The 17,165-nt window shown below is 52.5% G+C and overlaps 1 protein-coding gene across 1 annotated transcript; it reads right to left on the reverse strand.

Moving 5' to 3' along the window:
• Window positions 1-1,285: 1,285 nt before the first annotated feature.
• Ribc2 (RIB43A domain with coiled-coils 2) lies at window positions 1,286-17,122 on the reverse strand. The gene is made up of 7 exons (XM_063243665.1): window positions 16,844-17,122; window positions 16,033-16,114; window positions 14,748-15,092; window positions 11,335-11,453; window positions 7,216-7,443; window positions 1,556-1,722; window positions 1,286-1,410 (listed from the first exon to the last, which is right to left on the reverse strand). The coding sequence occupies exons 1-7, from the start codon at window positions 16,955-16,957 to the stop codon at window positions 1,332-1,334; spliced, it is 1,134 nt and encodes a 377-aa protein (XP_063099735.1). The 5' UTR covers window positions 16,958-17,122; the 3' UTR covers window positions 1,286-1,331.
• Between the last annotated feature and the right edge of the window lie 43 nt (window positions 17,123-17,165).

Here is a 17,165-nt window from a genome sequence, read left to right on the forward strand (position 1 = left end):
CTAGGATGTGAGTCCTTGGCTTCCTGGGACCTTTAGCAACATCTTGACAAATGTTACAGCAGAATTCCACCTTGCTCCAAGGCCTGACGGAGGAGAAGGCTGGTCCACCGAGGTTGGTGCAGTTCACAGGGCGTGGGACTCTCCGACAGGGTCCCCTGGCTGCACACACGCAGGCAGCTTCTCAAAGAGGTTGAGCAGACAGCCCTGGGGACACCTGCAGGAAGCTGAGCCTTGGCCACGGTGTGGCTGAGCCCAGAGAGTCCAGATGGCCTGGTCACCTGCATGTGACCACTAACTCTGGCCCAGGCAGGGCTGCAAAGGGACCGGCCTGGGGGCCTCTCCGCACCTGCCCAAAGCCACGGCTAACCACTCTGGCGACCTCAGCCTTCGAAAACAGCGTGGCTTTCCCTGCTTTCTTCCCTAAGGAGACAAAGCCCCAGTCGCTGGGAGCAGTGGTGGCACCGGGGTCATCGTAGACCTCACTGCCCCCTGTCCCTGAGGGGCGGAGCCGCAGGGTGCTGCAGGAGGGCGGGTTTGGGCCCCCCCAGGTGAGGCACCCCTTGTGGTGGGGGGTGGACCTGCAGTTTCCAGAGAGCAGAAAATACAAACCTGCACTTGGTTGAAGCCAAGGTTGCCTAAGCCGAGTCTAGAGAGTAGAGTGGCTTGGAGGGCAGACCCCGGGCTCCGCCACTTCCTAGCAGTGAGCATGGGGACAGGTCGTTCTGTGTGTCCCTACTTAGGTTCTCCAGCTAGACAACGTGGGTGGTTGAGACTACTGGCAGTCCTGAGAATCAAACTGATTAATTTTAAAAAGTTTTCTCAGTACTGGGGATTGAACCAGGGCCTTTGACAGCTCCATCCCCAGCCCACCTGCTTTCTTGTTTTCTGATACAGGGTCTCAGTAAATGGCCCCGGTTGGGCTTGAATTTGCAATCCTCCTGCCTCGGCCTTCCAGGGTTCACCCCGCCAGTGCAGTTAGCTTTCTGTGGAGTGTTGTTAGAACGGTCTCCACAGTGGTGTGGGCAGAGTTTGCACTTGGTTAGCGGCTCCAGCCACACAGTTCTTGGGAGTCCAAATGGCACCTGGGTCCACCCACGGTGCCACGTCTCTCCAGGATGGTCCCTTGGGGGCTGAGCTTCACAGATCCGGCAGGACAGAGTCACGGGCAGAGGCTCCCCTTGACTTGCCCACGCGGACAATGAAGCCGGGAGGGCACTTGGGGACCAAGGAACGCATCTTTTCAGAAGAAAGGAGGCAAAAAAGGAAAGGAAGGGGCAGGAGACACTTCGAGGTGGCCACACTTTATTCATAAACCAAGGGCGTCATTTGCATTATCGACTTTGTGTATTAAATTGAGCAAAATAATCTCCCGTGGGTTGATTTGCACAGAGTTCATCCATGTGTTTTTTCCTAATAACAAAAGAGAGAAAAAATGATTGGCAAACACACATGCATCCTAAATACTCTTTTCTTTTGAAGGGAAGAAGCCCCAGAACCCTCTTCCTGGTGTGCTGCCCCTGTGTGCCCCCCACCCGCCCCCCGCCGCCCCACTCACTGCAGTCGCTGCTGGGCGGCCAGGCTGAGGTTGCTGCGGTCCAGGGCCCTGCGCTGCTCGCTCTGCTCCCGCCGCCGCTGCCGCTCACCCAGCAGCTCCACGCGAGCCTGCTGCACCCGCCGCCGGTCCCAGTCCAGGTCCCGCTGGCGCGCTTCCTCCTGCAGCCGCTGCGTGGACAGAGGAGACTTGAACACCGAGGCCGGCTGGGCGGGGGAGGTCGGGGCAGGGGTCCCGGATGAAACGCAGGGGCTGGGGCAGCTGATGGTACTGGACAGAGACCCCACTCAGGGGACCCCGCCCTCGCTGTGTCCCCCTCCCTCCTCCGCTTCCCCGTGGCCACCCCACCCAGCGGCACCCTGACTGCGACCCACTTCCTGGTCACTCCGTGGCCATCTACTCCACAGTCTGCGCTACCTCAGTCTCTGCTCCCACCTCGAGACAGGCTGGCCCCCAGGGACTTGTTAATGTACGTGTGCCTTTCTCCATTTCTGACTTATCTCTGATTAACCATAAATTAGGTGGCTTCTCTGCTGACCCACAGAATTGTATCACAGAATTTGAATTTGTAACTGTTATGATTTACATTTCAAGGATATTTATGTGATTCTAAACTTCACCCTCAGCTCACAAGAGCAACTCAGCTGTGGCAAGCAGCTCGAGAAGAAGCCAATCACAGACATACGGCAAAACCCGCTGAGAATGACCCTGGGCCTACTGCGGTGCCCAGAACAAGATCCTCACTGGAACTATCAAAATGGGGAAGGTTGTCATAAAATGCGTGAGACGATTCAGTGTCTAATTGTGGGCCTTAATAAAAATGCTCACAAACATACTAACTATAACAAACTTTTAGAACAGGCCCAGGAGGCTAGTGAAAATCCAGCTGTGTTCCTGAATCGGCTCAGGGACACCTTAAGTTTACTAATGTAAACCCAGACTCTCCTGAAGGGGTGATTGTTGTTAACTCTTATTTTATTTCTCAGTCTGCTCCTGATATTTGTGCAAAGTTACAAAAGGCTGAACAAGGCCCTCAGAGCCCACTAGGACACCTTCTAATTTAGCTTTCTGTGTTTTCAACAACAGAGAAAAAAACTCAAAAAGGGAAAAAAAAGGCACAAAAAAGAAATTTGCTAACTATCAGTCTGATCTCTTAGCAGTGGCACTTGGGGCTCCCAAGACAGGAAAGCCACAACAAGGTGGGGCTGCCCAAGCCCCTCCTGGACAATGCTTCAAGTGCAGTAAAGAAGGACATTGGACAAGAGCGCGCCCCAATCCTGGCGTTCCCTCAGGGGGGGGCTTGCCCCTTTTGCACTCCCAAGGGTCACTGGAAGAGCGACTGTCCTAGCCGCCAGAGAGCAGGTAAGCCATCCTCTAACTCCTAACCCTCACAGGAGACTCCATCACCACCAGATTCATTGCTGACTGATCTACTCGGACTTGCTGCTGAAGACTGATGGGGCTCGGGGCCCACAGCCCCCATTAAGGTGTCCTTCTCGGAGCCCTGAGTCTCACTGGAGGTCTCAGGTACGACACCGTGCTTGTAGACACAGGTGGGACTTACAGTGTTCTTCCCGAGTTTTCAGGCCCTTGTATTAAGTCCTCAATCTCTGTAGTGGGTGTTGATGGCCAACTTATGCAGCCTCTGCAGACAGGGCCTCTTCCATGCAGATTCCAGACTCTCCTCTTTACCCATAGCTTCCTAGTAACATGGCCCACACCCCTTGTAGGTAGAGATCTCCTTCAAAAGCTGAACCTCTCCTTTACCTTCTCCCTCCCCGCAGCTCCAGTCCTCCAGCCACCCTCGCAGTGCGCCCAGAGCCATCCCCTCCCTCCCTTCTCTCTGGTCCATCCCGTAGTTTGGGACACCTCCAGTCCCACCCTTACTACTCATGCCACGCCTATTCTAATTCATCTCAGGGATCCTTCAATTTTCCCTTGTGTTCCCCAATATCCCATGGCCCCCAAACATTTACAGGGACTTAATCCTATGTTTTCTTAAGCCTACCCATTCATCCTGTAATACACCCACTCTCCTGGTACTCAAGCCTGATGGGCCTTATCGTTTAGTGCAGGACCTGAGGGTAATCAGTAGTGCTGTTACCCCAGGCCCCCAGTGGTGACAAACCCTTATGCCGTGCTCTCTCATATCCCTCCCTCCACCACTCACTTTACAGTTGTAGATCTTAAAGATGCCTTTTTTACCATCCCCCTACACCCTGAGTGTCAGGATCTCTGCCTTTACATGGAGTGATCCAGACACTCTCAGGTCTCAACAACTTACTTGGACTGTGCTCCCCCAGGGGTTCAGGGATAGTCCCCACCTCTTTAGCCAGCTCTTGCTGCTGACCTTGCAGAACTTGATCTCAAACCTAGCACTCTCCTTCCATACATAGATGACCTTCTCTGAGGTTCTCCATCCCACACGTTAGCCATACAGCATTCAGCTAGTCTCCTTAATGTTCTTGCCAGTTGTGTGTACAGGATCTCTCCTGCTAAAGCCCAAATAGCTTCCCCAAAAGTCAAATACCTAGGTCTCTCTCTCACCCCCAGCACTCGTTCCATCGCCACAGATCATAAGGCAATTCTTCAAGATCTCCAGGTGCCCACAACTAAACAGCAGGTTACATCTTTCCTAGGTTTAGCTAATTTCTTTCGTCTCTGGATTCCTAACTTTGCAGCTCTAGCTCAACCGCTCTACAAGGCTTCTAAGGGCCCCTTATCAGAACCCCTAGACCCCATTATGCCCATACACGCCTCCTTTCATAAATTAAAGAGGCTGTCCTAAGGGCTCCAGCCCTTACCCTTCCTGACCCCACCCAACCTTTCACTCTGTACACTATCTCTCAGGGCCACAATGCTGTAGGCGTGCTAGGACACAAGAAGGGACCTTCTTTTCAAGCAGTAGCCTACTTGTCAAAACAGATAACACAGTAAAAGGATGGGCTGTTTGTCTCTAAGCCCTGGCGGCTGCAGCCCTCCTGACACAGGAAGCTAAGAAGTTTACATTAGGGCAGTCTATTACAGTAACTCACCTCATCACTTAAATGAGCTCATCTCACATAAGCCACTCCCTGCTCTGATGACCCCTTCTCGCCTTCAACAGGTACAGCTAGCCCTCTCTCAGGACCTTTGCATCTCTGTTGCAACTAGTGGTCCTCTAAATATAGCCACCTTACTTCCCACCTCAGAGGGCCACCCTCACCATGACCATATTGAGGTCTTACAGATGATTCCCACCCCTTTCCCTCACATCAGTAGCACACCTCTCTCTCTAGCCTTTGACACATGGTTCATAGATGGCAGTTCAACAAACACAGACAGCCAAAGAAAGGCAGGATATGCAATAGTCAACCAGTCAAACGTTATAGAGGCAAATCCACTGCCACCTGGGACCTCTTCCCAGAGGGCAGAACTTATTGCCCTTACAAGGGCTCTTACACTAGCAAAGGACAAAGTCAGAAATATATACACCGATTCAAAGTATACATTTAGCATGTTATACCCCCATGCCTCTATCTGGTAAGAAAGAGGTTTTATGATCCAACAGAAGTTCAGTAATCGGCACTGTCTGCAATCTCATTGTATGAATGTTCACTTTACATGCTTTAATTTTATAATCTGGACAACTATTTCAAAGATGACAATATGTAACCTATTAACTAGTGATATCTTACTGTATTTTCTTCCTTGAAATTCTGTATTATTTGTACCTTTTTACTGCTTTGTTTTTTATTTTATTTCCTTTCTTTTTTTTTCTCTTTAAATAAAAATAAAGAAAGGGGTTTTATTAACTCTCAGGGAACCCCATCATTAATGCATCTCTTTAAACTCCTAGAGGTAGCTACTCCCAAAGCAGGCAGCACTTATTCACTGTAGGGGACACCAGAATTCTGCAGATCCCATTGCTCAAGGCAATGCTTTTGCAGATTCACAAGCCAAGTTAACTGCACAAAGGCCCTATCCTTCTCATCTTCTCCCGTTAGTCCCAAACAGTCTACCTCAGCCTAATTATTCACTAGAGCAGCTACAGCTACTTCATAAACCAGGTTACACACAAGACACTCAGGGATGGATTTTCCAGGGATCAAAACTTGTTCTCCCAGATCAGGAGGCCTTAGCCAGCATCACTGTTTCCTTATAGGATCACAGGCCCTATACAGACTCTTAGCCTTGGTAGTCACACACCCTCTCTAAAGGCTATCATTCTTCAGATTGCTCACACCTGTCGTCTGTGCTAGGACCCCTCCTCAGGGACATACAGCACCCCTTCCTTTCTTACTCACCAATTTTGAGGACACACCCCTGGTCAGGACTCTCAAATATATTCTCACCTTTGTGTGTACTTTTTCAGGATACATAAAAGCCTTTCCCACAATCAGGGAGACTGCTGATGTACTTACTAAAGTCCTGTTACAGCAAATCATCCCAAGGACTACAACCAAGGTGGAGCGGCCCCTACCTGGTCTTCGTGGCAACCCCTACAGCGGTCAAAGTCACTGGACTGCCATCCTGGTTCCACATCGCTCAGGATACGCGGTGCCTTCCCAACCCTGAATCTAACCAGCCTGAGTGGTCATCTCATCTCGTATCATCTCACCAAAGCCTCACAGCCGCAACTCAAAGGCCAAGTCATGTTTTGCTATCCAATTTGGTTCCTAATTTCTTACATTCTATTAATTATCCTTTTTACAGCAAGACTCTTAACAGTCTTTCCTAAAGAGTCCCACATCATGCGTAAGATCGTCTTCATGTTGTTCTCCGTGACAACTGTCCTAGTTCTCTCTACCCTCAGCTGTTTGGTCAAACGTGAGACCCCCAAAGGCCTGGGCTCTTATCTCCCCAGCCCTCTTATTCTTTCCAGTTCAACTCCTGGACCAGAGACCAGTCCTACCTACCTACACTCATAACCTTTACCCTTCCAGATGGGGAATAATCACCTCTCGTAACTTCACTCATCCTAGCCCCACACTTATTTTTCAGAATTCTACCTCACCATGGTAATGATTCTACATATCTAAATCAAAGGCACCTTTCCTTCTACCTCCCCGGGGTCCTTAAATACGACAGTGGCCTGCGTCCTCACAGCACCTTGTCTCTTTGTTCTCCAGTCTAACGTGCAAGCATTCACCAATGATGAAGTTGTCCTGGCTGAAACACCTGGCACCAGCTTCTGCATGGGCATCAACTGTCATCCCATCAGCTTCCTAAACCCCAATACAGCACTCCCCTTCCAGGAAGTAATGAGAGAGAGAGAGACTTCACCCTTTTCCTAATACAAAGACGGGAATGAAAGGTTCTTGCCTCAGTAGAAATTATGGCGGTGGTCTACCCAGGCTGAAGGCCAAAGCGGAACGCCTCCCACTTCCTGCCTCTTCCCCAGCCTCAATTACAACTCCCCCTCCTGTTGGCACTGGAAGAAAATTCCAGTCGGCTGCTCATGAGTCAGCAATGCCCGCCCTAAGCGCCACCCAGTCGGAAATTATATACCTATCCCATGCCCTCGTTCCCGGCAGAGAAAGCCAGGCCCCGGTGTCATGGAGCTCTCTCTCTGTCCTTAGAGTACAGGCTGTTTTTACTTTATACTCTTTCATTGCACCACCAAAAACCCTATTGGAGAGCAGCAGGGAGCTGGGCGGGCGGGGAGGAGAGGGGCCAGGCACCAGCTTCTCCTGGATCTGCTGCCTCTGGGCCAGGCGGATGCCCTCCAGCTGCTCCCGGCTCATGCCCTTCCAGCGGTGGGGGATCATGCGGTGCGGCCCGAGGGCGCTGGCCGCCTGCTGAGGGTTCTCGGAGAGCAGGTCCCCCCGCAGCAGGTTGGCAATCTCGGCCACGTTGTCCTCCTGCTCCTGTCTTCTCTCCTGTTTTCTCCGTTCTGCCAACTCCATGGCCTGCGTGGGGGAAAACGTCAGGGAGGACACTTGGCGTGACTCTCGGGGACACGGCTCACCAAAGCCCACCAGGCCCTGCCCTGAAGGTCTGCGGGCAGCAGAGGCTGGATGGGCCCCATGGAGGCTGCCCTGGGTGGCCTGGGCACCACTGGGCAGGTGGCTGGGTCTGGGGTCACTGCCCGCAAGTGTGTACGTGGGGGGTATTGACCCACAGCCCCATCAGCCTGGCCTGGGACAGGGCTCTGTACCCCTTCTGAGACTCTAGGAACCTTGAGACATCCCTGGGTTACGGAGAGTGAGTCACTCCAACGGCCACTCAGGATAAAGGAAAAACCTGACCAAAATAGGCATCGAAGTATTGCAGGGGTTTAGGAGAGACCGACACAGGGTTACAAGTGCCCCAGGCCCAAGGTCCAGCCAGAGCAGAGGTGAGGCAGAGCAGGCCTGGAGTCAAGGCTGAGTGGATAGAAACGAGGCCCCAAGGTGGGGACAGGATGGCTGGGCCTGCAAGGCTCCCCAGAGATGGACAGCAGCTCAGAGCTGGGCTGTGACCAGCACCACTGACCCCTGAGCCTGAGCAGTGTAACGGGCTCGCAGACAGGTGACCAGGGCGCCCTACCCTGGTCCTGCCCCTTCCGGAATGCCTTTGTTCTCAGGGCTTGACACCTGGCTCGTGCCTGTTGGATCAGTATTAGCAGAGGGCCTGTGTTTGTCAGCCCATAGCTGATTACAGGTCACTGGCAGGTCACCTGTGATGTGATTTTCCCCTAAAGTTGATACACTGTGTCAATTTGAGCAGTTTAGAAGTTTAATTAAGAGACTCGACAGGAGGCCAAGGTCCTCACTTTGTAAACATCCTCATTCCTAACAAGAGGAGAGCATGGAGATGGGGTGAGTGCTACACCTGTCCTGGGGGGTGGGTACCCCCTACAACCTAAGGGAGGAAAAGAGGCTCCCCCACTTTTGCTCTGGCTGCTTTGCTGTCTTCTGCCTCCAGTTCTAGGCCGCCCAGCCTTGGAGCCAGCTGATTATGGACTGAAACCTCCACAAACTGTGAGCTAAATCAACCTTTCCTTCCTTCATTTTGGGCATCAGGTATTTTGTCCCAGCAATGAGAGAAAAGTAACCAGGACACTATAAAATCCCCTTGAAGAAGAACCTCAGCAGCAGCCCACTTTCAGGACCCCTCCTGTTTCTCAGAAGCTCTCTCTCAATGAACTCCCACCCTTTACCTCCTTTGTCTTTGGCTCCCTTCTTGTGTCCTGAGGTAGGAGCTTCGCACATCTAACAGGCCGGGAGTTACTTCCCTGTCACTGAAGGACTTTATCTTCTGATAAAAGCCATTTATGACAGACGCACAGCTAACGTCAGACCAAATGGGGAAAGCTTCAAAGCACTCCTCCTAAAATCTGAACCATGCCTGTTCAATGCGACCCTAGGAGTGTTAGTGAGAGCCAGCAGGAAATAAAGGAATACAAAGGATTTGAAGATCTTCTTCAAGCTACCCTCATTCGCAGATGACAGGACTTTACAGAGAGGATCCCACAGACTCCTCCCGAAGACTCTTAGACTAAATTCAGCAAAGCAACAGGACACAAAATCAACACACAAAAGCCAAGACAGTTCCCGTTCATCAGCAATGAGCTTGCCAAGAACAAAGTCAGGAAAACAATTCCATTCACAGTAGCTTCAAGAACATTAGATACCTAGAAATCAATCTGACCAAGGAAGGCCAAGACCCCTGTAACTAGAATGCTCTGAATAAAGAGACCGAAGAGGACGTCAGGAAATGGAAAGAGGTCCCCTGTTCTGGACCGGGAGAACCAGTACTGTCAAAATGCCAATATTACTAAAAATGTCACATAGATTTCATGCAAGGCCAATCAAAACACCAACAGTGTGTTTCCCAGAACTAGAAGCAGCAACCGTCACTTTCGCTCTCTGGGCCGCAGCTGCTTCTCAGTGAGACTCAGAGACAGATGAGGGAGGAGCCACCATCCGTGGAAGGGAGGAGGGACAGAGTACTGCCCAAGGCGGTGCTCAGGAGGCCAGCTGCACGGTGGCACACAGCAGGTGACACAGCTCATTTCCATGGGTCCCGCCTCAGGTAGGGTTGTGGGACCGAGTGACCAATGATGACCGCTGCAGTTGTTGCTAGAGCAGAGGACAATGGCTGTCACTTTCCGTCCTGGTGTGGGTTAAGCCCTTCTAATGCTGGAGTGTTCTGCCCAGTGTAATGCTTGCAGCCATTTGCTGAGCAGGGCTGGCATGTGTCCCTGCTGACTGTGACACCAGCCAGGGTGCTTTCTGGGCACTTGGAACAATTGAACTTCCTGCGCCCTTGGGGTGGGCGTGGCCATGCACTCACGTTGGCCAATGAAGTGCAATCAGAGAAGGCTGTGCACTTCCGGGAGGACCAGGGTGAGGCCTGGAAACGCTGCTTCCTGTTCGTGAGCTGGAGTCCTCCATGCTTCTCTTCCAGCCAGCCCACGACAGACCCTGGGGCATGGTGGGACATCAACTTTGTATGCTCAGGCAAGAGCTAGCTGTCTGCTGACAGACACAGGTGGGTCCTGTTATTGTGATTCTGCAGGACTCAGGCTGGGAGTGGCTTGCCCCAGGCTAAAAGAAGGGCCTGCACCCAGCAGCTGGGCTCCAGAGCCTGCGCGTAAACCCCGATACCACAGCAGCCCCCTGTGAAATAAGTGGCCTTCAACAAGGCCTGGGGCTCCCAGGCACCTTCCCTGCTGACCGTACTGACCACACTGCAGGTGCTCAGAACATTCTAGAGGATGAATGATTCAACCAATGAGTGAGGTAACAGGACTTAGCAAGCACCATCCCAATGCCCAGGAGAAAAGGCACAATCAACATTTATTGAGTTGTTAAATGAACAGGGCATGGATGGATGGATGATCAGTCAATGGGGGGTCAACTGTCAAGAGTTCCGTGCTGCCTCCAATTTGCTGGGGGGCCTGGAACAAAGAGGTACTCCCCGAGAGCCCCTGCAGCTCCCTGGGTGGCGACTTGGGACCCTGGATGGTTTCTTCCTTGGGTTCTCCCTGTTGCTGGCAGTTTGCCCACCTCGTCCCCTCCCCACTGCTGAAAACCTACATTTTTTGGTCTCTGCGGAAGCCTCGCCAGTGTTTTCAATTGCTTGCTTTGACGCAGAACATTTCTGAGCTTGTGCCTCCCATATATTTAGCTCACACTGTGGCCCTGACTATGGTGTAAATATAGGCTGTACCTTCTAAATACGCACGGATACAAGGATTAAGAGCGATGCTGTGAAATATAAACGTGAAGCAGAATTCTGGTATTTTCTTTCTGTTGTCCAGGGGACCCGGCCTGCAGAGCCTCCTTTGGAGCCCACATGTCTAGTTAACCATTTAATCTGATAAACTAACCCCCAGGCCAAGCTCCAGGAAATAAAACTGCTGTTGGAAAGGGAGCCTAGAGAAGCTCTCATTTCTGAAAGGAACAAGGACCTCAGCACAAGGTTGAGTGCTGCACCCTCACTGTCACTGTCACTGTCAGTCTCGTGGTGTCCTCATCCCCATCCTTGGTGAGGAACTGAATGCAGCAGGTGCCAGGGCAGTGCCCGCCTTGGAGAACGTTGCATTCCTCATGTTTTGGAAGGAGAAACCAAGAGTTAGGAAGGTGAGCCAACCTCTCCAATTCAAAGGTGTGTTTTTCAGGTTTTGCTCCCAGATTCCGAGCTAAGGGACAGCCCAGGCCAGGTCTCCTGCTGCTATGTCAGGGGCCCCATCAGATGGTGGTGTGACTGAGTGAGTGGGCTGAGCTCAGGATCCCAGGGGGGGGGTGGTCTGGGGTCCCCAGCGAGTTGCCGTGCTCATCCCCGCCCCCACACAAAGCGTGTGTTGGGTGTACCTGTTGCTTGTTGAACTCTTTCACAGCTGCACAAACAGCCTTCCTGGTGGTGCTTTCCAGCTTCTGCAGGTGACTGGCTGTCTCATCAAACTTCAGTCTGGCCTGTGTGTGGCGGTCCTCTGCAAGGACACAAACCCCAGTCACAATGTGCGTGCCCAGCCGGGGCACCTTCCTGAGCGTGCGAACAGTTGCAGCATGGCTGTTTACATGTTCTCTTGCTGTGTCATTTGTAGGGTGGACAAGGAAGCTAATAACAAGCACCTGCCTCCAAAGGTGGGCAGGAGGGTTACAGGATGTAATTCAAGCACAGATCTCAGACCTTAGCACTAAGGGAGAGCTGAGGGTCGCACTATGGATTGCTAATGCCTACAGTGAGTTGGCGACGTCTGCTGTGGTCCTGGGTGGGTCAGTGCTCTGCACCTTGCTATCACAGCTCTCATCGGGAGGTGGCTACATTCTTACAGTGAGCAATGAGTGATGGGAACACAGGAAAAGGGCTTTTAGTGACCAGACAGGTCACAAAGAAGAAAGGGTGCCAGATCATATGGATGTGCGTGGAACAGCAGGAGGACTTGGACAGGTCAATATGATGTAATGAGGAGGTGGAGGAGGAAGAGGAAGAGGATGGAGAAGTCAGACACAGCAGCCACTTCCCAGCCAGTCTGCTTCCCAGCTGTTATCCACCACTGTCACCTAACCTCTTGTTACAGCCTGACTCGGGTAGCTGGAGTACGGATGAGAGTGTTCCTCTAGGAAATGATGTTCACGTTTCCGAGGGTGGGGTGAAGGCTCTGCGGTGGACAGGATTTGGTGGGATCTAGAAGTGAACAAGCCCAAATGGCTGGAACAGCAAAGTGGGTGGGTGGCAAGAATCGATGGAGGGGTGGGCAGGGACTCGGGGAGCAGAGCCCTGGGGGCCACGTGACAGTGTCATATTTCATTCCTCGTGCCACAGAGGCTGTCAGAGAGCACCGAGCTAGGACAGAGGTCGCAGGTATGCTAATGCTAAGCGGAATCCCGGGGAAGGGAAGGCAAGGATATAGAAGGCGAGAAAGCAGTGGGCTGTGGTCTGTCGGGGTGAGAAAGGCGGAGGCTGAATCACAACGCTGATGAGACGGATGTGGAGAAGCCCAAAAGATAGACGTGGGGAAACGGGACAGGAGTTGAAGATTCAGGAGATCAAGGGACCCCCAGGTTCCTGGGGGTGGTGAGGCTCCGGGGAGGGAGCAGGCCCAGAGGAGGGGCTCGGCTTAGTTTCCACTGTGCCGTGAAATGTGGGGGGCCGTCAAGGAGGCACTCAAGGCCAGGACCGTGCCTGAGACGAAGGCTCTTGGCCGGAGACATTCACCCTTGTGCCCAGGGCTAAGCACACCGCGGGGGGCAGAGCAGATGGGGATCCTTCTCCTTCGCTGACCTCTGGATGTAACCGGAGACCGCCAGGAGCTCGGGGTCAGCCTGGGCTACCCCATGAGTTCAACAGCAGCCTAAACAACATCTCAAGACCCAGTGTCAGCAGGCAAATAACCAAATAAGCAAAAGGCTGTTTTGGAAGTCAAGCAAGGAAGGGGACAGGGAGGGAGAGGGAGGCCCAGGATTTCAACCAGGTGGGTCAGGGGGGCCCTCACTGACCAGGTGGCATTGTCGCCAATACCTGACGAAAGAGAGGAGGGAACGAGGTGGCCGTCTGGAGACAGATGTCCCTAAGCAGAGGGAGCAGCGGGTGAATGGCCTGGAGGCCGAAGCGAGGCTGGCTGTGAGCCGCCTGGCACACGCACATCCTGGGAGCAGGGTGGGCGGGGCGTGAGCACTGCAGGCCACACTTCGAGGGCCTGGAAATGACCTCATATGTGAAGTGGAAGGGGACGGCAGAGCTCTGGGCCAAAGCTCTAACCTCACTCTCACAGGACTGCCCCACTGCACTCTGAGACCCCAGGGGGTGAGGAAGGAGGATGGATCACCGAGGGGCCACTGGGACGATGGGGGAGCTGGACACAGTGATAGCTTAGTGCAGAGTGGCAAGGGTGGAGGTGACAAGGCCGGGTCACATCGGAGATGAGTCCTGGGGACGAGGTGGCATGAGAGGAAGCAGTCGGGCGGACTCAAGGTGGGGATGAGGGACAACTGCAAAAATGGCGTCGTACTGTGGCACGTGGACGCTCAGGCCGGGGGGAGGAGCGTGGCCCTGCACTGTCTGACTCGGATGTGTGGAGGAGAGGCCCTGGGCAGAGAAGCTGGACGCATTTACGCATCAGGACTCAGGGAGGGTCCCACCTCACAGGCAGGGCTGGGAAGTGGCAGCCTGAGGCATGAGTGTCATGACCGAAGACAGACCCAGAGAGCCCTGGGACCACCAACGTCCAAGGCTCAGAGGATGAGAGCTGGGCAGGAAGAGGACAGGCACAGGGGTGGTGTCCAGGACACCTCATGGCTATTTCATGGAGGAGGAAGTGACCAGCGCCGTCTGCTGTCAGCAGGTCAAGGTGAAGGCTGAAGGCCAACCTTGGATTAGGTGACCTGGAGGCCCCTGGTGAGGTTGGCCAGGGCAGCCCCCGTGGAAGGGAGGGCGGAAGCCTGGCAGGAGCGGGCTCAGGGCAACAGGAGATGATCTGGGAAGAGGAAGCCGGAGGAAGACGAGCTGAACAGAGAGCCTGCAGCTGACAACCAGAGAAGAGGGTCTGGGCGCACAGGGGGTGCTGCCCCCGCTGGCGCCCTCTTCTGCCTCTGTTTTGTCACCCGCTGACCCGCCCCAGGAGAGCAGGGATGTTGCCATGTTCCTGACACAAGAGGGGAGCAGGCAACTGGCACTCAGATGGGGGGCAGGTACTGGTACCCCAGACTTGATGGGCTGTTTTAGGGCTCAGAGCCTTGGCCCGAGAGGTGCTCTGGGCCTGGTGATGTCACGTGACTTCCTACCCCAGCACCCAGGAGACTGGGGGGGGTGGCACATGGGGACACCCATGTGTCTCTGTCCCTCTTCCCAGAAGAATGGGAGCATAAGGCAGGCAGGGACCAGTGCTCAGAGAACTGAACTGCTGCCTCCCACACACTGTGAATTTCCTGTGTTTCTAATGCAGGAGTGGAGAGCTCTGACTCCTCGCTTTCCTCACATGCCAAGGCAGTGCACGGAAGAACTGACAGAAATACCCAGAAACACAAAAACCAAACCTGAAACAAATCCCAAAATTGGGGGATTGATTCACTGAAGAGACTATTAAAATCAATTCATCTCTTCTCCTTTTTTCTTTTGATTTTTCTAAGACAGGGCCTCACTATGCAGTTCAGGCTGACCTTGAGCTCACTTTTTAGCCCAGGCTGGTCTTAAGCTCGAAAGGCTCCTCCTGCCTCAGCCTCCCGAGTGCTGGGATTACAGGTGTGCACCCAGCACACTCAGCCCATGTCTTCTCTTTCATCACCTGCAAACTTTCGGTCAGCACGGGCCCTCTCCCACTCCCTGTGCTGCTGCAAGGACCATTCCCTCATCTGTTCTTCTTGGAATTTCTTCCTCTCCCGGAAATTCAGGTCCTCGCCCATAAACTTCTGCATCCCTGATACTGTGTTCCGGATGTCGCTGTCTGACTGTCGGGCTGGAAGCTCTTTCTTAAGCGCTAGGGGGTCAGACAAATCGAACTCTCGGCGCGATTCCGGATTCTGACAGTTCTGTTGGAAGTCATTGATAGCTTTGCAGAGACACTTCCTATCTCTCTTCTCCCGGTCATCTAATATGCACCCGGTTTTGTCATTTTGCTTCAATTCAGCAGCTAAAAGAGACATAGAACACACATATGCTTCAGAGGACAAATTTTAAAATGATTCTAATGATTATTAAAGTACCATAACCTTTCAAAAAAAGTAATGTAACCATTAAAAAATTATTATGCTGAATATACAAAGAACACATCCAATTTTAAATTCATAAACAACCTAACCAGAAAGTGGGCAGGCAACCAGAGGACCGGACAAAGGGCATTTGATAACCTTGTGAAAGGACGATTAATCTTGCAAGATGGGAAACGTCCTGTGAACTGGAGGTAAAATACCTCAATGCTAACAGCAGGATCTGTTAGTGAGTGTGTGGGGAAACAGGATCTTTCACTATTATTTGGGACATAAAAGGCAGGAAATTGTTTTAAATTCTGATCTAAGACCCACAGCACCATGCTATCGGTGCACCGACTTAGGGTTGGGGACGCTGGCGTCTGTGTGTCATTTGGTGTAGACATGTGTCCATGTGTGCTTAAGGCTTTTCCAGTTTTTAAAGAAAACAGAGGGAAACATAATTTATCCATAAATGTATCTCCCATGACCTATATTAGAATTCAATAGCTGTTTTTCTTTTAAGAGAAGAAGAGCTCTGATCTGCACCACGAGAGCTAAGTTAACTGAGAACAAGAAATTACAAAATTTTAAAAGGAGGAAAAGCATGAAAATGACCCCCTCTCCTTCCCTGTCCTCTGCTCACTCCCTTCCCTCTTCCTCTCCCTTTCTCTGCCTCTCTTCCTTCCTCTCTCTCTCTTCTTTCCAAGTGCTGGAGATTGAATCCAGAGCCTTATGCATGCTATGCGGGCACTTTACCACTCTGCTACATCCCAGCCCAACAATTTTCTGCAAATATATTTTTATATACTGTAAAGAAATGAGGACCGCAACCTAAAGACACCCAGTCCTGAACCCACAGAGAGGCGCTCAGGAAATCCTCACCAAAGGTTTCCTGTCTAGCTTTTTCTGTGGCTTCTTTTATCCTCTGGTCATGAACCTGAATATCCCAGGCTTGTGTGTCTCCCTGAAAAGGGGAAATTGGAGAAGAGTGGTTAGGGCCAGCACACATTATAGAGTCCATAATCCTCCTCATTTTGCTAGTCTTGCCCTCCTGTAAACAAGCTGTCTTAGGTGCACACATGGGTCTTTCCCTATGGATGCCTTTGCTTAAAGCTGCTTCTTCAGTCTATGCCCTCTGCCTTCCCCAGAGCTCCCATCCCCTTTCTTAGGTGACAGATGCTCTTCTGTCCCTCGCAGTTCCAGTCCCTGCTGGCAGGTGGTCAGGTGCTTCTCCCTCACAGCATGGACCCCACTGCCTTTCCATGCCTGCCTCCTCTACTGGACCATGACCTCTGTAAACTCAGGGATCTCTCATCCTCTGGTCCCGGCTGGGACTTGCCACCAAACAGGAACTCCGTGGATATTTGTCAACTGAATGCACTGTAGTCAATCTGCCTCAGGCACTGAAAATCCGAGTTCTGCTTAAATCGGAGCTCCTCTACGTGCCTCAGGCACGTACTCCCCACCCCCACCCCCACGTGCTATCTGGCAGGCGAGAAGTGCACTACTTGGCTTGTTAAGGCTCTCTTACTTCAGCAAAGACAATCCTTAGAACTTTCTCCGTGCATCCCAGCAAAACCCGGTTTAGTGCAACTCTCCCTGATATCAGAGGTTCATCCCAGACTTTGTCCTCGGGTCTCTCCCGCAGACCGCCCCCTCGCCCCTCCTCTTCTCCTCGGGCTCCCGGCCTCACCCCGATGATCCTGTTCCTGGCGTTAAAGATCCGCTGCTGCCTGCACAGCTCCGCCCGTGACCTCCTGGCCAGCGCAGCGTCCTGCTCCAAGTCCTTGGCCAACGCTATCTTCATGGCTCTGGAAAGCGACCCCAAGTTCGAAAGGGTTTTCAAAACAAGTAAGGTAAGAAGAAAAACCCCAAAACAATAAAGCAAGCTGCAGCCCAGGCCAGGGAGGTTGGCTGCCCGTGACTTAGTGGACCTGCAGGAAGCTAAGACTCGCTCTCGGCTAAACGCGCGACTCTGGTTGCTAAGCAACGGCGTAAACTCGCGTCCGCTGTCA

Source organism: Cavia porcellus, unplaced genomic scaffold (assembly GCF_034190915.1).
Source record: "Cavia porcellus strain 051 isolate PalLab524CR breed Dunkin Hartley unplaced genomic scaffold, mCavPor4.1 scaffold_40, whole genome shotgun sequence".
Lineage (NCBI taxonomy): Eukaryota > Metazoa > Chordata > Mammalia > Rodentia > Caviidae > Cavia > Cavia porcellus.

Excerpts from the sequence above, each read along its gene's own strand:
- Ribc2 (XM_063243665.1), bottom strand. The coding sequence starts at position 16,957 with ATGAAGATAGCGTTGGCCAAGGACTTGGAGCAGGACGCTGCGCTGGCC. Across the intron at positions 16,115-16,843 it reads CCAGGAACAGGATCATCGGG|GGAGACACACAAGCCTGGGA; the intron begins GTGAGGCCGGGA and ends TCCCCTTTTCAG. Across the intron at positions 7,444-11,334 it reads AAGAGTTCAACAAGCAACAG|GCCATGGAGTTGGCAGAACG; the intron begins GTACACCCAACA and ends TCCCCCACGCAG.